The 20,522-nt window shown below is 42.2% G+C and overlaps 1 protein-coding gene across 5 annotated transcripts in view; it reads left to right on the top strand.

Annotated features, from left to right (window-relative positions):
• AGO3 (argonaute RISC catalytic component 3) overlaps positions 1–19,111 on the top strand; it is a 41,937-nt gene extending 22,826 nt beyond the window's left edge. For 2 of the 5 annotated variants that reach the window (XR_014230123.1, XR_014230124.1), the window contains 12 exons: positions 374–496; positions 694–827; positions 1,309–1,493; positions 1,776–1,935; positions 2,662–2,752; positions 3,600–3,794; positions 4,153–4,287; positions 4,936–5,037; positions 6,691–6,890; positions 7,519–7,688; positions 10,061–10,705; positions 11,109–19,111. Coding sequence is in view for 1 of the 5 variants with exons in the window: in XM_082329692.1 (XP_082185818.1) it covers positions 374–496; positions 694–827; positions 1,309–1,493; positions 1,776–1,935; positions 2,662–2,752; positions 3,600–3,794; positions 4,153–4,287; positions 4,936–5,037; positions 6,691–6,890; positions 7,519–7,627 (1,434 nt within the window). In the remaining 4 variants the exon portion in view is untranslated. Of the gene's footprint in view, positions 1–373; positions 497–693; positions 828–1,308; positions 1,494–1,775; positions 1,936–2,661; positions 2,753–3,599; positions 3,795–4,152; positions 4,288–4,935; positions 5,038–6,690; positions 6,891–7,518; positions 9,881–10,060; positions 10,706–11,108 lie in introns of those variants that run through there. The other 3 variants (XR_014230122.1, XR_014230121.1, XM_082329692.1) reach the window with 3 other exon arrangements.
• Positions 19,112–20,522: the final 1,411 nt, after the last annotated feature.

Here is a 20,522-nt window from a genome sequence, read left to right as displayed (position 1 = left end):
GTCTGGAAAATACAGAAGACATGAATGTGCAGTAATAAAATTAATTAATTTGTTTAATCTTGGGTGTGCCTGTCTCTAAAGGAGAATGCTTTTTGATCTATCCTGTGAGTAAATAAAACACTCTTAAATAAGCATACTACAAATAAGCACTTGAGTAACTAAGAGAACAAAGAAAATCTCAGCCAGTCTATCTCATGGTATTAATGGTTTTCACTGGGGACAGGTTGATAGTGTTGAGCAGTTAAATCTGAGCCTTTTTCAATGACATGGGGAATTGTTGTAGAACGCTTCCGCAGCATTCCTGTTAGTCTTTTGTTTGTTGTATGACTTAGAATCAGATGCTTCTGTAATATGGGAAAAACTCCTCTTCTAGGTGAGAAGTGCAAATTATGATGCAGATCCATTTGTTCAAGAGTTCCAATTCAAAGTCCGGGATGAGATGGCCCACGTGACGGGGCGCGTGCTCCCAGCTCCAATGTTGCAGTATGGAGGACGGGTGAGGTTTTTGCTTTTTCTTTTGTTTCGCTTTTGAAGAGCGATTGCCTGTGCACACCGACTATTTTAGTTAGTTCAGTTGCATTGTGCAATACAAGGATCAGAGTTTGAATGGTAGACTTTTTTGTTATCTTGAAACTGTGAACAGCACAGGCTTTTTCTTGTTCTTGAATATCTGTGTTGGTTTTGTTTCCACAGAATCGAACAGTGGCAACCCCAAGCCACGGAGTATGGGACATGCGAGGGAAGCAGTTTCACACTGGTGTTGAGATCAAAATGTGGGCTATAGCTTGCTTTGCAACACAGAGACAATGCAGAGAAGAAATACTGAAGTAAGGCATGTCATGGTTCAGGCTTTGAACTGTTCTCTTAATGAAGCCATCTTAGTGAAAACATGAACATAGGACTTCTAATGAGCGTTTTACCGGGTTTTAATTGTCTAAGATGTTAGGGAGAGAATCCACGCTGCTTTGCTTCCCTGCTGGAAGCTACAGTCGAAACACTCTACCTGGGAACACCGCGGGGTTTTGGTCCTGTGGCATTGCTGCTTTGTGTGTAGTACCTTCTAGCATCTTGAATGAAGTACTAAAGGTGTCTAAACTTCTTCGGTGGTTTTTGTTTGGGTTTTTTTTCCCATTCTGGCCTATGGTGTTTCAAAGCTGTACGGCCTCCACATAATGAATGTTTTCAAAATGCTGCTTTAAAAGCTATTTGGAATTGTCTTCATTTTGAGTAACACAGCTCTGTCCCCTTCTGCTTTGGTTGCTGTGTGCTACTGCTACTGCAAAAATTCAAAAAACTTCTCATCTTTAGGGGTTTTACAGATCAGCTGCGCAAGATCTCCAAGGACGCAGGGATGCCGATCCAAGGCCAGCCCTGTTTCTGTAAATACGCCCAGGGTGCAGACAGTGTGGAGCCCATGTTTCGACACCTCAAGAACACCTATTCGGGGCTTCAGCTCATCATTGTCATCCTGCCAGGGAAAACGCCGGTGTATGGTAAGGGAATACCTCTGTCTTCACCTGTTTGGTCAAGTATCATTCTGAGAAATTTGCTGCCCAGCACACGTTAGAAAATTCTTCAGGACCATTCTTTAGACATTAGAAACCAATGTTTTGTCTGAAGTTAAAATGAATTGGAAGCAGGTCTGAGCATGCAGGTAAGTTGGAAGTTATTTTGCAGAGTTACATGCATTTAAACTGTTGTGACTTGAGCTAAGATCAAAACGTAGCAATAATTTCAAATGGACTCAAGTTGTATCCTAACTACTTGTTTCCTAGCGGAGGTGAAGCGTGTGGGAGATACACTGTTGGGAATGGCCACACAGTGTGTTCAAGTCAAGAACGTCATTAAAACATCTCCACAGACCCTATCAAATCTGTGCCTGAAGATTAATGTTAAACTAGGAGGAATCAACAACATCCTTGTACCTCATCAACGGTAAGAATCTTTGTGGAGGCTGACTTGGGTTTTGTTTTAACAGATGTGGTTAAGTTTGATTCTTAGCACCCAAAATTTAAATGCGGCCAAGTTTTAAGTTGAAATGTTCTTCTGGTAATAGTGTGTGATATTTGAGGCAGAATTAGATTTCTTCCAGCATGGGCTCCGGGTGGTTGTTGGCCTGTGAGTTAGGTCTCAAGTCAAGGTTCTTTCCAAATGTTTGATCAGTATCAAAAATTTCAAGAGAAACTGCAGATCTAGAGATTTTGAAATATTAATATAATCAGAATTTTTCTGCAGGTTTAGGAGCACACAGCACATCACAGAAGAATGTAACTCTTGGTTAACCTATCAATGTGCTGTTAATAAGGGTAAAAGAATACTGGAGGCATCTTACTTCTCTCACTTTTATAGGCTGGGTAATTCAGCTCACGCTTGTTCTTTGCGTGGCTACTCTCTCTGCTGTTCAGGTGTAGCTCTAGGGCTTTTCTCCACTAGAATCATGCCACAGTTAAATGGCGGCGTATTTTGAAACGACTGCCATGGTAGTTTTGAAGTTCACATCTTGTGCACAAAGATTTCATTGTTTTGGTTTGGCCAGAGTACCTGATAAGAAGGCTTCTCTGTGCAGCTTAGCTGAAATAGAAACAAAACCCCGTATTGAGCAATAACCTTGCGCCAACTGTTCATCTACAAGTGTGACTTAGCACTTTTTTCTTTTTGAAGACCTTCTGTGTTCCAGCAGCCAGTGATCTTTTTGGGAGCCGATGTCACTCACCCTCCTGCTGGAGACGGAAAGAAGCCTTCCATAGCTGCTGTAAGTTTTATTAAATCAGCATTGTTTTTTCATCTTGGGTAAATGTTAGAATAGTAAATGCAACTCATGGACTATGTCTATGTCAAATATTTTTCAGGGCTTATGCCAGTTCCTTGTAGACATTTCCAATGTTATTAAAAATCATGTCTTTAAAAGAAAAGCACTGCTTGATACTTCAGGCTGTTTTCTTAGCTTTTTCATTTTTAAATCAAGGAAAAATGGCAGTCACGTTAAATAATATATTTCTGCAAAAATATTCTAAAGGAGATAATGCAGCTTTGTGTTGTTAGTTAATAACACTTTTGTATTTTTAAAGGAGAAAAATGTAATTAAAGGCCTGGTTTGGCAGGAATGTTTTTGATACTTCTTACCTGTTGTGTTGGTACAGTCCAGGAGATCAAGGTGGTGGCTGGATGCTTGGTCAGTCCCCTTCCTATTTTGTCCCCTTGGTATTTTACTTGGCATTGATTGCAGTTACGGAAACTGCATCCTTGTTTAAAATAACTACGGCAAACTGAAGTGTTTCTCTGTGTAAAAGGTGAGAAAACTTCAAAGAAAAAAGTCTGTGTCTGGATTATAAGAATATGGGTTAGCGTGCTGTCAACAGAGGGGAAGACTCCAATTCTGCAGACGCATTTCAGGGTGCTTGGAGGGCAAGTTCTGCACCTCTTTTCAAAAGGTGTTAAACCTGTACCTCCTACAAGTTCCAGTTAAAAATGTTACTGTGGTGGTTGTTTTAACATAAGCATCTTTCACTTGAAAATTGCTCTTGGCTTTTTTGCTATTTTAGGGTTTTTTGGTATAGATTTGATCTTGAAGCCTTTGCTCATGTAATCTTCCCCTGAAGGTTGTAGGTAGTATGGATGCTCATCCAAGCCGGTACTGTGCCACGGTGAGAGTTCAGCGACCTCGTCAGGAAATCATCCAAGATCTAGCCTCCATGGTGAGAGAGCTTCTCATCCAGTTCTACAAGTCAACACGGTTCAAGCCCACACGTATCATCTTCTATAGGGACGGGGTCTCTGAAGGACAGTTTCGACAGGTTGGTTCATTTGTGGGTTTCTTGAAGGACTGTGTTACTACATAGCAACTCCAGTTCTCATATTTGAATAGCTGTACTGTTTGAGTTGCTTACATTTACACCAAGATACCACAAAATAATTTGAGACTTTTAAGGAGAGAATTTCTTAAGCACGTTGGGTAAGAAAAGTTGCAACTTCTTTCCTGTCTGGGAAGGTGAGGTCTTAGAACTTGGGAAACAATATATTTCTAAGTACTTCCTAAGATTACTAATTGTGTGGCAAAGTTGCACTTAGTGTTAACTACAAACCGTTTATTAGGTGTTGTGTGTAGAATACAACGGAAGGAAAACCTAAACTGTTCTGTTCTTGTGCTTGTAGGTTTTGTATTATGAACTGCTAGCCATTAGAGAAGCGTGCATCAGTTTGGAGAAAGATTACCAGCCTGGAATAACCTATATTGTGGTGCAGAAGCGACATCATACACGATTGTTCTGTGCTGACAGAACAGAAAGGGTAATCATTGCCCTCTCTTAGTAGCCTTATGTGAAAAGCTTGATGTCAAGCACTTTGCTGCTGGAGAAGATATTAGCATGGGCTTCTCTGTCAGTCTGATTGTCTTTGCATTCAGGGAAGATGTTGAATTGATAAGCACGTAATGTGGTCCCAAATTGAAAATCATTGACCTTGAGTACGTTAAAAAAAAAAAAATCCCCATCAGGCTTTGTTATGTTGCACATTGATACTGGTGTTTGTCAGTGAACTATAGCTCATATTCGGGTAGCTAACTAGGACCAAGACTACCGCAATTGTAATAGAAGAAAATACGAAATGGTGGAACTCTTTAACTTTCCTGTTCTTCTGAGTGAGTCGATCCAAACTCAAGCTGACAATTCTAAATACAAATTTATGTGTAGCTATTCTGGCTTTCTGAGATTTAAAGTTCTGAAGTGCTGTAGGTGCAGTGTTCTGTGTTGAGATGGTAGAGAGCCATAGCATCCTTGTCAAACATCCTAGGCTGCTGTACCGACACATCCCAAACAGTACTGAGGCAGTTCACGGGCTGAAACCTTGCATGTGTTGAATAGAAACTTGTATTTTTAATTACAGTTGAGATGTAGAAACAGTTGTTAGCTGCACTTTTTAACAAAACCTTTTCTCTAGGTTGGACGAAGTGGCAATATTCCAGCTGGAACAACTGTAGATACAGACATTACACATCCATATGAGTTTGATTTTTACCTCTGTAGCCATGCTGGAATACAGGTACAATTGTTTCTTTGTAAGTAGATGTGAATTTAGAACATGTTGTTTGTCTCCCTTTTGTGACACTTGTGTTTACAAACAGTTATTTAGTAGGGAAATGTCGTTTAGCTCAGTTTTATCGGAGATATCACATTATTGTGGGACTAATAGTATTATTTGCTTAAGAGGTGATCTCTGGTACACCTTTAAAATTGCAGTAATGGTAAGTGATTCTTTTTAAAGTTTATTTTAAAGAGGTCACTTTATTTTGTACCTTTGTTATTTCTGAAAATAAAACCTGCTACTTTTATGATTTATAGCCACAATGAAATAAACATTGAATTACGTTTTCAAATGTAAACAGTTGGAAAGACCGAAGGCAGTGTTTGATTATTTGCTGACTAAATGCAGACTAGTGAATTACAGGCTGTGGAAATTAAATCCAACAATGTGGCGGTATTGCCAGCAATACAGTGAAGAGTCAATGACAAAAATTATATCAGGATATTGCTTAAAAATGGAAAAAAACCCACCCACTTTAAATTTTTATCATGTGGATCTGACCACATTGTCGTACGTTTTGTTTAGGTTGGGTGGGCATGTTTTCTCTTCCAGTTTTGAATCATTGCAACGTTTGTTTTTATTCAGGAATTCCGAACTTTTGCTGCTTTTCTCCACTTACATGTCTGTCTATATGCTAGGCCTGGGCAAGCTAGTTTTTGCCCCCCTGGTAAAAGAATAATATCAATATAAGTTGAAGTAGAAATGCCAGATGTAGTTGCAGCTCATTGTTTTTAATATAGCAAGCCACAAAGAAGTCTCAATTAAATTGATATTTTATATGCTTTTTTTTTTTAAATGAGAGACTTCTAGCCTGGCTAAAACACAGCTAATTGACCTAATTCAGTTACACTGTAAGATTTAACTCTAGTGCATCACACCTTTTGTGGGGGCAAGCAGGAGGGAAGAGTGTCTCTCAAAGTAAGTGCAAGTCAATCATTTAATAGAGAATTTCTAAGACTTCCTAAGGATTGTACTCGGTATTCAGTACTTGTTAGCGGTCTATAAGGAGCCGCTAAAGTACTGATGGTGAAAGCGTGTATCTGGGGGGAGCCTTGACACGAGTGACAGGTAAAAATCTGATTCAGCATGATGCCAAAGAGCAGTGCAACTCTTGAACCCGTAGGAAAGATGACATTGGGTGCAAGTAAGGAAGTGTATGTTTTTGGTAGAACTCTATAGGTAGCTTCTGAAATAGTGGAGCCGTTTCTAGTGTTCATACTTTAAGTTAGGGTGCTAAGGAATTGGAAGGAGTTAAAAGCAGCAGTTATTTCTCTGGGAAATATGTCTTGGTGAGAAACAGTTTTAATTGAAGGTAGTTGAGAGGTGGTGTAAGCATGGTTGAGTCATGTTCGGAGCAGGTTTTGATCGTTGAGGGTTATCTAGAAGGCATGTGGGTTTTTTCCCAAGCAAGAATAATTGAAGTAACGTAATCATGTAAATGTTAGGCTTCTTATTCATCTTTAAATACATTTAGGGCTGACATAAGACTGAATTTTCTTTGGTTGCTGTTACGTAGGAGTTCAGACTAGGTAGTCTGGCCCTTACTGAACTTAATCTGACTTGACTGTATGGAAAAGCCAGATAAGTGAATTGATGTTCCCTTCTTCTCAGGGTACCAGCCGTCCCTCACACTATCATGTTTTGTGGGATGATAACTGTTTTACTGCAGATGAACTTCAGCTGCTGACTTACCAGCTCTGCCACACATATGTGCGCTGTACACGATCGGTTTCTATACCCGCACCAGCGTATTATGCTCACCTGGTAGCATTCAGAGCACGATACCATCTTGTGGACAAAGAACATGACAGGTAAATGAAAACGTGTGCTTAAGTTTTTGTCCCCATTGGTCTTTGCTCCATTGTCAGGCGCAAAGCCATCTGACTATAGATAATTACTGCTCATTTTGCAGTTAATTTTCGTTACCTCTGGGACGAGTCTTAAGATAATCATTCCTGATAGCTGCTGTTCAGTATCAGACAAGAGTGGGTTGGTGGATTCTACTGAATAATGCTTAGCTTAAAAGAATGAAGTTTAATTTAATAAAGTATTCTGTTATTACTTTGTGGTCGGAGAGAATCAAGCCACGCATTTAGTTTTTTGCTTCAGAATTAGAGTAGTCATGAATGAAGCAAATGTTAAGTGCCTTCCACTTATCTAACTCTGCTTTGTACGTCAGAAGTATTTTATAACCTTCAAGCCATCAATATATTTGTAACAGGCTTGTTTTTAGATGAACAAACTGAGCAGCTGAGGTAAAGGCATTTGTCAAAAGCTTTGCGGTTGCTGGGTGAAAAGATGAGTAGATTTTTCTCAGTATCCGGTCCTGTTACTATTGCCACGTTGCTCTCCTAAACGTTGAAGAGATGTGAAGGCGGCTTTTTGATCCGAATTAATATGAATTACAGCCCTGCCTGTCTTGTTCTCGTTTTCTTGCAGTGCTGAAGGAAGCCATGTTTCAGGACAAAGCAATGGGAGAGATCCACAGGCCCTCGCGAAGGCTGTACAAATTCACCAAGACACCTTACGCACGATGTACTTCGCTTAAGTCAATAAAATGGGAGCATACTCACTGAAAGGAAGAACTGAAAAATTAAGCCACATACAATGTATGTTTCCAGTGGGGTTGGTTTATGGGGTGTGCCTCCGATCATGCTGAAGTTGACACTGTGCAGGGGCGAGAGGCTAACCCTTAAATTGACACAAGGAAGATTGTTTACTTCATCGAGGAACACAGCACTATTATGCAATATGAAACCAGCCAACTGCTTTTTTGGTGCGGTCTCCTGTAGGAAGCACCGCCATCTCTTTTTTTTTTTTTTTTTTAATTTCTCGTAGTTTAACCCTCTTATGCCTTTACCTCAAGTTGCTCGGCAGCACAACTATCTTTGCAAAAAAAAAAAATAATAATAAAATAAAAAAATCGATGGTGTAATTTAAAAAAAAAAAGCAAACCACCTTTATAGGAACAATCACAATGATTGTTTTGGGGGAGGGAAGTGTGCAAAAAAAAAAAAAAATTTAAGTTTTTTACCCCACTGCATTGAGGAATCTTTCTCTCAATATTGCCATCCAGCATTCGAATGTGAACATATCCAAGTACATTTGAATGTACAGCACTAGCTAAAAAATTGAGGGGGGGGGGGAAGATGTTTTGCACACTGATCCAATAATTTGAACATAATTTAGCCAACTGCTGCCTTTGTGTCTTTCTTCACAGCTTTGGAGTTCTCAGCTCCAATAGTTCCCTTTCCAAAAGCAAAGAAGCTAGTGGTATTACGTGCAGGCAGTAGTGATCCAAACTCTTCTTGCTCCCTGGTGAATTTACTAAAGCTGCTGTTTTACCTAGTCCAAAAGTTTCAATTATTTTCTATCTGGCAAGTCAAATATGTTGAAGCTTCACATGAGATCAGATGTCCCAGGTTTTATGGGATTACATATAGTAAACACCAGAACTGAAACTTTAGAGCTAAGGTCTTTTTGGAAAAAAGAAAAAATGTTAGTTTACTTGCTGCCTCTCACACCTTAATGTGATTTCATATGTATGTGTTTTTGAAGTTTAGCTTCCTTTTGTTTCTTTTATATTTATTAGAGTAATAATAATGCTTTAATTTAATTATTACAGAACATATGGTCAACATCAACTTTTATTTTTTAGAAATGTAACCATGTTTATTTTTAAAAAACTGACAACTTGTTTTGCTATCTTTTAGTGCAATAAGCGTTCTAAAGGAAAACTGTGTCCATTGAGCTGTACTAAAGCAGTGTTTGTACCACTAACTGTGGAAGAATGGACACCTCCATGATCTTAAAAGGACAAAGTAAAAGCCTTAATTTTGAAAGGAAAGTTTTATAGTCAGAAGGAATCTTGAATTTTCCTTTTTTAAATCAAAAAAAAAAAATAGCAAAAATGCTTCTAGAAGTCTGCAAGCTTTACTTGTCACTGCAGTATTTTGATTTAACAAAGGAATTGGCCGTATTTTTGGCTTTGAAATGTGGAGGATATTTGAATTAAATGGAAAGGGTTTTTTATTAAGATCTAAGTTTTTACATGCTTAGTTAAACCTATTTGACATCAGTAAAATGTCTGGAATTAATAAAAGTTTTTAGGCTTTTTTCCTCTTTGATAATGACTTTCCTTTTAAAATTAAGTTGTTGGTAACTTCATTTCACTTTGCAAATAAAGAGGGCTGGGATAGTTCTAACATGTTAAATCATTGAAATGTGAAACAAATTAATGGGACTCTTTCATTCCACTTTAAAGGTAAAACAATATTTAAGATGTCAGAGCTGAGCATTTATTCAATGAGGGGACTGGGGAGTTTTGCACTTTGTAAACTCGTGAACTGCATTTTTGACTGTTTTTATTTGCACTGGTTCATAGTATATATACTGCAGATCGTTTGTATGGGCATTGCTGTTATCCCAGCCCTTCTGAACTCTACCTGCTCTCCACATGAAAACCAGTGGGTTGGTATAAGTAGCCTATCTCCTGTCATTCTCATGAAATCCGCTGTTTGCCAATATACTGTATTTTGAGCCTAAAATCTGAGCCCGTTTTGCTTCAACAGGCATGAATCTCCCCCATTTTTTCTGCCAGAAAACAAAGTACTGTATTTTGTGCATTTGTATATTGTATTGAAATGTATGTAGTGCAGTTACAACACTGTCTCAAAGAGCTTTACTAAACAGTTAGTGTATATACATATTTTATCTCCCAGTATCGAGGAAGATAATGTAAAAAGACTAACTTTGCAAAGTTAAAATTGCACTGGAACTAGTCGTGACGGTGGGCAGTTGGCTGGTGGCTTTGGGGTCCCCGGAGAGGAGGGGGGGGGGGTGATGGAGGGAGACTCGGCAAACCCTGACACGTCGGGGAGTCCCTGGGGTCCTGGGAGCCGCACGCCTTCGCCAGCCGCACCCACAGACCCGGGACTGGCCCAGCCGCGCTCTTTGACTTCTTAATGCACTTACCTTTCAGCGCCTTCAAACGAACCTGCTGCAGGGAGGCTGGCGTAACTAAGTAATTTGAGTGAGATGGTTTCCGAGTAAGTCTCTCAAATGTTTTTCTTAGTCTGTGACCTGACAGTTTTCTCTCAGAAGCACTCTAGCTAGTAGTTCTGTTTATAAAAAGGTTCAGGTTAGGCTTTTTACAGAAAATTGTTTTAAAATAGAGAATTTTTTTAAAAAAAATATTTTACAAAGACTTCTTGTGGATTTCTGGCAGTTAGATGAAAATTCCTTTTTAAAAAGTCTTTTAACGCTCCTTTCAAAGACTGTACGCTTCTCATCCTGCCCGCGCTCAGTGACTATGGTTTTAGAAGCTTTTTTGCTTGCTACTTTTCACCAAAAAATAAATTAAAGAAACTTCATTGGGAAAGTGACTTAAATTACTTGTCGAGCTCGCATTTTACCTGGTTTTCATGTGAAGAGTATTTGGAAGTTTTAATCTCTATTCTTGGGTTTGCAAATATCTACGTAAAGTGCCGATACTTATTTGTATTACGATATCAAGTTACTGGCGTTGTGAGGGCCACACATTTATGATGCTGTAGCTGCTATATTTATTTAAATGGAGATGGACAATTACTGCACTAAGGAACGAGGAGATAAGCAAGGAATCAAGGTTAGTTAGATATCTTGTTTTTTTTCAAAAGAGAATTAATGGTGTGAAATATCAAGTGTAACAAAGGGTGCTGTCATTTTAACTGAGATTAAATAGCCAGATATTCTTCCTTTGTTTAAAAACATATATATTTTGATGTTTGCAGTTTGGGGGTGGGGGGTTGGGATAAATGGTACCTCATCTGTGGTGGCAGTTTCCAGTATATTTTCAGAGTATATGGATTTCTTTTATTTTTGTACCTGCTCTCCTTTAAAAAGAAAAAAAAAATAATAATCTCAAATTTTATGTGCTGTTTGGGGAAATCTTGAGTGGCGTACCAGGTCCCCCTCTCTTGCTGGGAGCTGTCTGTATATAGTCCAAAGAGGGACGTGGGCAAAGGCTGACAGTTCTACTTACTTTGCAGACATACTGGCCTCGTTCATATGCCTATCTAGAAAAATGGTTCCTGTCTCCTGCGACACTGTACCAGTTGACTGCACCGAGACCTCGCTTGTACTTAACAAGTGCCACTAATTGCTTCCGCGGTGGGAGCACACACAAGGGCCCCAGCGCCGGGCCGGGGAAGGAGCAGCCTTAGGGCATCGGCCACGCGAACCTGCAGCTGCAGCGCTGGTACCGTGCCAACAGCGGGAACCGCTCCCCGGGGCTGGCGGCAGTGCTTCGCGTAACCTAGCAGAAAGCCTTGCCGAAACCTGCGATCTAGCGACTAGTAGATCCAGACTGGGAGAGAAGTAGAGTGTTTTGTAGTTGAGGCGTTAAACTTGCAACATCTGCTAACAGAATGACGAACTCCACTGTAAGTAGCTTTTTTTTCTTTGTAGGGCACTTCAGCTGTGGCCATTTTACTCAGGATTGCTGTATTACTGTTCAGTGTGTAATCTGGTTAAACACATCAAAAAGTTATTTTTATAGGGTTCATTTTGGCATCCTTTCGGAAGTTTGGCCACAGAAATGGTTTTCAGGACTAAAATGGGTTTCTGGAAGTTGTCAATCGAATTATTTCAAGATGCTATTGGTCCTAAACTATTTTCACTTCTTCATGTATGAATTTTTGTTCTATAAAATGCTTAACATAAGATACCAGTCATCTTCTGTACAAATTCTAGCTACGAATACTGGTTTTCTACTAGTCTTGAAGTCCGCTCTGGTGAAATTCCAAGCTCAGCCTACACTTAAAGCTTGAGGCCTTTTTTTTTTTTTTTACACTTTTCTTCATATCTTGTTCTCTTTTGATATTTTCCCCGTTTTGTGAACTGAGGGTTTAGAACTTTACTCAAAGCACTTTTATAACCAAGGAATCAAAAGCGCAGATGATGTACATTGAAACTTTAAATTCAGTTTTCGGAGATCGTTATTTCTAGACGGCCATCTTAGACTCTGGTCGCGCCAGGCAGATACTCTGTCCCTTTCAGTGCGGTGGAGTTTTGTGGTTGCTACTCGCAGGTTGATAGGATCTGGTGAAGAAATCCATAGGGATGTCAAAGGGAAAGATTCCTGTCTCTCTCCTACCCAAAGATGGTACTTTAGATCAATATGGGGTATTAGGATATCATTTAATTTGTTTCGGCACGTGTTTAAATAAAACTTCACTTAGCCAATTCACTCATCATTTTTTGTAAACCTGAAAAAATAGTGGTTAGAGCTTGAGCTAATTGATGCTTTCTGCCAGTAGAAGATTTTGTACTTGCAGTAGCTGAGGTATGAACGAGATGGGTACAGGATCCTACATCTTACCTCCCTAGCAGAGTCTCAAGAATCCTGATCTCTATAACACTAAAACAAATCCAAATTGTTGTCCCTGAGTAGGCAAAGGTGCATATGGAGGGGAAGGAATTGCAAGGGAGAGGCTTGCGAGGGAAAATACCGAAGCATCAGTTTCACAGAAACAAAGGTGTTGATGGAGAGATGCCATCCACTTTCCATGCCACGTGCCCTGGCCTTTTCAAATCTTGTCTGAGGTACCTCCTCACCTAACGCGGGTAGTTATCACGGAGTCATTTTAAAACAAAGCAGTTCCACTGTTTAAAACTTGGAGTGATTTTTTTTTTTTTTAAAGCAAGACAGTCCTCAGAAAGTGCCTTTTTAGAAGATGGTGCTGTAGATTTTTATTTTCCAGTTGTACGTGGCTGAAAACTTAAGACAAATTATTGAAAATGCCAAGTGTTTGTTGGTATCTTTTAGGTACTTTCAAGCATCAGCTTCTCTGAGTCAGGACCAAGAATAACCAGGAAGGTGTTTTCATTTGGAGGGAGAGGCATTGAGGAGCGATCACCAAATTCAGCTGGTAGGCTAGAGTCGGGTTTGATTTAATCGATGCAATTTACCTCTTCACATTGAGGGGGTGGGGGGGTGTAGGAGAAGCAACAGCATGGGACTCTCGGGGCGATGTAATTAGTGCTGAAAGAGAATCCATAGCTCTTGAAGGATGTGGTCTCTTAGATGTAGCAGGCTCCCAAAGATGAAGTAGACAAACTGAAAGCTGTCTGAAGACTTAGGAGATGGTCAGTCCTGCTGTGAGCAGACCTCACGTGGCTTGTGTGTTTAAAGGAGTGATGTGCATGTACCGATGGGACTTCTAACTCCTAGCTGGGAGTTTTGATACTCGGGATGGGAACAGCTTGGTGGGGGGGTGATGCTGCCCCGCTCCGACGGTCGAAGAGGGTGTGGGTCCATAGTGAGTTTGGTGAGCATTCCTCCGGTCAGGAAAAGCTGTAGACTATAGACTATTAAACACTGCACCTCAGTAACCTTGTAATGCTGCATAAAGTAATAATAATAGCAAAGTTCTGCTTTGATTACACTGTAATGTGCTTGCACATGCCTGCAAAAAATACACACTTAACTTTCATTTTTGTAATGGTCTTAATAGCAGTTATGAGACTTTTTCTTTTATGATGAACCTTGTCCTTTGTTGTGGTGTTTCTGTATATTTATTGGTAATCTGTGTGCAGCTCGTAGGTCTGTGTGTCTGGTCTGTATGTTGCTTTTAACACTTATTTCTAGGTGGGAGAAGTTGCTGAAGGTTTTGTTTCTCTTCTCCGAAGTCAGCTCAACTAGTCATGTTTGAGAGGAGACTGAATAAAACTGCTTGATAGACAGACTACTTCAATTGGTACCTTGTTTCTTTAAGTTTAAAACTAAAATGACTTTGTGTTCATTTTATTACTGTTCATACAGTATTGGGCATTTAAGATGCAGAATAACTTGATGTCAGTCAGGATATTTTTGACTATCGGGAGCTTAAGCGCAAAGCTCCCACTTTAATTGCAAGTGGTATTGCAGGAATATGTTCGTGTCCAGCCTTTTTCTAGGAGTCAGCAGAGCTTTTTGACATCTATTAATTTGGACGCGATCAACGAAATATTCAGGGCGTGCAGTCCCAGCGTGGGGCGGTGACCCCTGTTTGAGTTGCCCACACCTCTGTTGAAGGGGACGCTGTCAGATTAATGCGCAATATAGCACTCCCGCTTATGCTACCCACGGAGACTACGAATCAAGGGTCTTTTTGCTGTGTGGATTTCTTCTGATTCAAGTTAGAGCAATGAACTGATGTTTCTTGTCGTTTCTCACCAGCTTTTTTGTCTTACTGCAATGCCCAATGCCACTTTGTTGGTATTTAAGCTTGCAAGGATGTTAAATTATTTTATATTCCCGATTTCTTAATGTTGTTAGGCTAGGATTTAGAAAGCATTTTTTCAGTCTAAATTCTGAGCCAAAACTCTTGTCTTCTATCCATTTTAGTAGTAGGCGTTTTTGTCTTTTAGACTAAAAAGGGCCAAAAATCTCGCACCATCAGCTTGTTTGCAGCAATACCCTCCATCTCTTCCCTTGCCTATCAACGAGTTTATTTTCTATCTACGTTTAGCTAATACTGAAGCTGTTGAGATTTAGAAGGAAGTTGCTGCCTCTTCTTTCTATCAAAAGAAATGAAAGGGACTTGCATCTGACAATGCTGATTTCTGCTGGGCACAGATCTCTTCCAAGTCTTGCCTTGGTGGTGGTGAACTGTAGCACGCGTGGGTTTAATGACAGTAGAAATGTTCTCTGTTTCTGTTGCATTCATTGGAGGGTGCATGATGTTTTAAAGTATCCTATTTAAATACAAGCTAATAAACTGCTGAAGATGTAGACACTATTAAAATACTTCAAATTAAAAAAAAAATAAAAAAGATTACACCAACAAAAAAAAACAACAAGAAAACCAAACCAAAAAAAACCCTAACAACCTAGTGCACATGGATAGTTTTAATTCATCCTCCTTCCTGGCAAAGTTTGAGACTGAGGATTTGCTGTAATTGATGCTACTCATAGTAAATCGTGCTGGGATTAAGCCTAAAACTGAACTGACTCAGCTGTCTGTTTTATGAAGAGGAGAAGTGGTAGTGGTGACTGTGCTATTAAACCAATAGTAGAAAGCTCTAAAAACTGCAAGGAGGAAACTTGTCTTCATTTTGAAAAAGCTGAATATACTGAAAAAAAATCTCATGCTGCTAGAGCCTTGTGAACCTGTATCTTTGCATCCACAGTTTACCCAAAAAGACCCTACTTGACTACTTCAAAAACTCATACATGAGGGGGAAAAGCATTTTCTCGTATTTTTTTTTTTTTAAGAGTGCCTGTTCATCTCCTGAAAGGACTGTGCTGAGAAGCAGGCGGCAGTGCCTGTAACAGCTCTATAGTTAAATCAAACTGTGTTTTGTATCTCAACCTTGAAGCTACCTTACTTGGTTCAAGAGAGATGCAAGTTCAAGTAGATCGGTGCTATTTGAGACAACGGAGTCAAGGGGTTTTGTGAGCAATATCCAACCCCTCCATAAAACACAGATGCTCTGATAAACTTCTGGTTGCAGTTTTCACGCGGTTGACACTGAAGTGTGCCTGGCTACAAAGAAAAACAGCAGCAGGCAGTTGTAGGGTTAATTTTGCTGTAGCACTGCAGTTGCTCTGCTCTTCCTCAGCTCTTACCTACCTCCCTGTTCCCTTAGGCAGGATCGCTCTCCCTCCGCTGCCTGTATAGCATCAGCCATGCTGAGGACGCTGTAGCTGTGTGGACGGTGATTCAGCTCTGGATGTGAGGGGCAGTGGTAGAGCGATGGTGACGAAAGAACTGCCTGTAGATATAAAAGACTGGGCAGGAGTTGGGTGGATGTCAGGCGAGCTGCCGTCAGCTCGAGCCCTTCAGGGAAATGGATGGGAACGTCGAACCTTAGCTTAGGTGTCTTGAACTGTTTGTGTCGGACTTGAACTCATTGACAGCAAGCATGTGCCTTTTTCTGATCAAGAACAGAAGCTGGAAAAACTTGTGTTTGCATTGGTAGTATGGTTAGTGTTTTTCTTGAACCCTTTTGAAAGCTCGAAGTCCTTGGTCAGAATGGAGTTGGTTTTGCTTTGAGTTACTTAAAGTGAGCCCTGAATTATTTGTGAATTAGAACTACCCAGAGAGGAGAAGCTTTTAAAATAAGTGGTTTCTGGAGAGTAATGTCATCAAATCAACATACTTCCTGGTAGACTTGCAATTTTTTAAATAAAATTGAACCTTGATATGTTTCTCTATCTAATGAGAATCATTAATTCTGCCTTTATTTGAATGTTGCCTGTCCAGTAATGTCTTCACTCTTTACTGTGCTCCTGCAGCTTTCCATACACTCCATCGCGTCTTCCCCCTTACCCCCGTTTGGTGGCTGTAAGGATACGAAGAATGTTGTCCAGCGAATGTCGGGGAGCAGTGCAGAGGTCTGATTAAGTGGGAACGTAGAGGTGAGGATTAAACATCACAGATAATTCTTCAAGAACCAATTTGCCAGCAGCTGAGGGTTGTGATGTCTGCGTACAAAACCGCGCGGTCTCTTGGGTATGGAAAGAGTGAGCAAAGTGGTATGGGGGAGAAAAGATCTCCTCTCCTCTGATACCGAGGTGTTAGTAGAGGGAAGGCTGTTGTAGGCTGTACGCTGCGCAGAAGTAGGTGCCTGTGTCCTTAGATGCTAGTTTGGGCTTAAAGCTGCTAAAAAAGTGGATTTTCAGACTGAAACGGAAGAGCTTTTCACATAGGTTATATTTTATGCAGTTTTGAGATGTTGATGAGTTATCCAGCCAGGACTGTGGTATCAACGCTGGCTCTGAAATGGGTTCCCTCTCTGACCTTGGGTAAACGATTCTGCCTCATTTTTCAGCCTACCTAGAAAATGTTTATGATGATTCACATCGCCTTACGAGAGCTAACTATTAGGTGTTCTGAGGATGAACCACGTTGTGGAAGTGCTAAATTCTTGATACAAACCTGTGCACCTTCTTGCAACTTTGCATCTTCAATTAATACAGTTCTGGTTGGAGTCTGTCTCCGATGTGAGCCTGTGCTCTTTACCCACATCTCATCGCAGCTCTGCCCGAGGAAGGCCATTGGGATTGGTCCCATGATGTTTACCTGTTGCTTTCTTTTAAGATAATCCATGTGTTGCAAAACAGACTGTCAGAGGGCAAGTTTGTTTATATGAAAGTGGTTTTTTTCATTGCTGAGAATTATATTGGCCTTTCAAACACATTTGGCAGTTGGAAGATTAATACCTACTGTAATACTATCTAGCAACACAGAACAATATGACTATATGTTGAGTTTAGGGCTGTGCTAGCCCATAAATCATAGGTCCACAACCCGTTTAACTACAGGTGTGCAAAAATTAGCTATTAAAATAGTTACTACTAAACTTTCATTATGCTTACACTTGCAAATCTCTTAAATATATTTAAGACCAGTTTCCTTGATAGAAGATCCATGCCTTGCCGGTTAGTGTTCACTCAGACACATTAGCAAAGTAATACCCACTGGAGCAACGCTAAATTTAAAGAACCCTTTGAAGTTTTTGAACCTGATGGTGTGCCAGCAAAGTGGAAAAGAGTAGTGCTCTTTAACTGGTGAGGAAACTTGAACACCAAAAAAACTTGGTGGGAGGAAGACTGCTAGAGGTGAAGTTTGTCTTCTGACTTCTGGCAACTTTGCAGTGAAGAATGGCTTCTTTTGGGTACTTGGTTTTGTAAATCACTTTCCTCCTGTGGCTACAGTTTTTAGTTTTCTTTGGACTTGATTTCTATTCTTCATCGAAATGTTCTCACTTCTGCAGTTTTCAGCGTTGAATCTAGCCTTGAGACAACTTCATGTTGTTTTCCTGTAGAAAAACCTGCTTCTAGAAAGTTGCATTTTGTGTCTGTTTTGCAGGCAGTTTTGGAAAGCTAGCCTCAGCACAGCAATATTGTTGGCAGAACAAGTTTTTGGTCTGAAATGTTGATTTTTACAGGCTCGTTGCCCAGCCCCTATTGCCACGACACTGGTGTGCAGATCTGCGTTCCGCAGGTTGGGTGACACGCTTTGGGCTCGCAGGGTACAGATCCTCCGGTCTGTTATATTCTTGTTTCTTCCCTTGGTGTAAGCAGTTAAGCTTCCCCAGGTAGCCGGTTGGTGGATAAATAGCGTCGTTGCTTGTCATGGGGAAAAACTAGGCTGTTTACGTGGCCTGGAGGCGTCTGATCATAGATAAAAACATTGTCTATCAGCAGGTATTACTTTTAAAGCTTTCATGGTAATTGGTAGCATTCGGTTATGAGCCAATATGGGTATTAAAGTATCTTCAGGAGAAGGTGGCTCAGGTGGCATGGTGTGTGCCATAAACATTGCTAGCGATCAAGCTGTATGTGTTTAGGAGACTGCTGGAAGCAATGTCGTGCATATAAATTTTGCGTATTTAATATACCATATGTTTAAATTGAAAAAAAAAAAAAAAAATTGTGCTGTTTGGGATTCCTTTTCAGAATAAAATTCTAATAAACCAGTCCGGTGGATTGAGATTCCCTTCCGTGTGTATGTCTTGCTCTTTTTCATATGCTGGTAACTGCTCCCCTCTCGTTTTGGTGTCACCATTGCTTAAGCAGGAACTGGGATGTGTTCCCACCGTGAGGGTGCTGGGGGTTTTCAAAGCAAAAGGGAATTGTTTCAAGGATAAAGTAGAGCTGTGACTTGAGACATTGCACAAATAGATTGTAGACGGATGGCAAACAAACTGGTAAAAGCCTTTATTTTTACTTAACCATCTTGACCATGTGTGCCTATTTGTATTGCGGATGTGGGCTGCAACCATGTGGGGTGGGAGGGAAACCATGTGTCGGTGTTTTGAGATGTACTTGCTAAGCAGAAGCCGTGTCCTCTGCCCGTTCTCCCTCTCCAGACGAATTGTTCTTGCCAAAATTTTCTACCTGTTGCAAGAGTTGCTTTCTTTCCAGCACAGTAAAATGTCGACTTCTTTCACTGTTCCTTCCCTCTCGTAGGCATCTGTAACCTCTGTACGACTGTGTATAGTACACACAACAGTCATCAGATCTCTGCTGGCTTTAGATACCATCAAGTTGGGTGTATTGTAAACGAACCGTATTCATTTGAAAAATAAATTTTTTTGAAATGCATATGTGATACTTTTAATTTTTTTATACTTGCACCATTTTGATTTATTCCCAAAGTGAGGTGATGGAGATGATCTGAGCCGCGGTGTCAGGAGTTGGGAGGCATCTGGAGGGAGGTACCAGGCGTGGCTGCCAGATCTTTGCCAGAAAGCGATTTTTTACTTTCAGCCTTTTCTGTTTGATTTGATTTCATGCCATTTAATTTTTTTTTTTTTTTTTTTTATTTAAAACCAGGGAGGAACTTAGGGAATCGGCGGTGGTGTCGGAGTTGTGGTACTGGTTGTGGTACTGGTGCTGTGATGCTCAGCCCGGGACCCCCCGGCCTGCTCCCTGCTGGGAGGACGCCCTGTCCGCTTGCCTTTACTGGTTATTTTGTTGGGCTTTTTAAATAATTATAATAATAACTGGTTTTGGTGTTGCTTTGCAGGGTCGCTTTGCTAATGACCGTGCTCGGGCGGGGAGGGGGGGGAAGCCGCTGCCGCGCGCCGCCGCCTAGCAACGGGCCCGCGCGTGCCTAGCAACCGCCCGGCGGCGGGATCGGCGGTGAGGGGCGGCGAGAGGAGCCCCGACCCTGGGGCGGCGAGGCGAGGGGAGCGGGGCCGGGGCCGGGCCCGGGCCCGGGGTCTGGCGGCGAGGGGAGCGGGGCCGGGCCCGGGCCCGGGGTCTGGCGGCGAGGGGAGCGGGGCCGGGACCGGGACCGGGGCCGGGGCCGGGACCGGGGTCTGGCGGCGAGGGGAGCGGGGCCGGGGCCGGGCCCGGGCCCGGGGTCTGGCGGCGAGGGGAGCGGGGCCGGGGCCGGGCCCGGGCCCGGGGTCTGGCGGCGAGGGGAGCGGGGCCGGGCCCGGGCCCGGGGTCTGGCGGCGAGGGGAGCGGGGCCGGGACCGGGCCCGGGCCCGGGCCCGGGGTCTGGCGGCGAGGGGAGCGGGGCCGGGCCCGGGGTCTGGCGGCGAGGGGAGCGGGGCCGGGAGCGGGACCGGGGTCTGGCGGCGAGGGGAGCGGGGCCGGGACCGGGACCGGAGGGGCGGTGAGGGGAGCGGGGCGGCGAGGCAGTGGAGGGGAGTGGGAGCGGGGCCGGCCCTGAGGGGAGCAGCAGCCCATGGTGGCCCCTGAGGGGAGCAGCTGGGCCCCGGCACTGAGGAGCTGGGGCACCCTGCTGAGGGCTGCCTGTGCCCAGCCAGGGTGAGGGCCCCTCCCAGCTGGGGCTGAGCTCCTCCCCTGTTCACCCCTTCCACCTCGGGGTGGGGATCGAGCCTTCCCCTCTGCCCTGCGGCCCTTTGTGTCCCCTCTCCCCCTGGCTCTGCAGCCCTGACGCCTGCCTGCCCGGCTTCTTTCCCTTTAAGAGTTCCCCAGTGGCCTTCCGTGCGGACGGCTG

The sequence above is a fragment of the Platalea leucorodia genome (genome assembly GCF_965183815.1).
Source record: "Platalea leucorodia genome assembly, chromosome: 18".
NCBI classification, from domain to species: domain Eukaryota; kingdom Metazoa; phylum Chordata; class Aves; order Pelecaniformes; family Threskiornithidae; genus Platalea; species Platalea leucorodia.
Note: the sequence above shows the minus strand (reverse complement) of the source record. Positions and strands in the feature narration are given on the sequence as shown.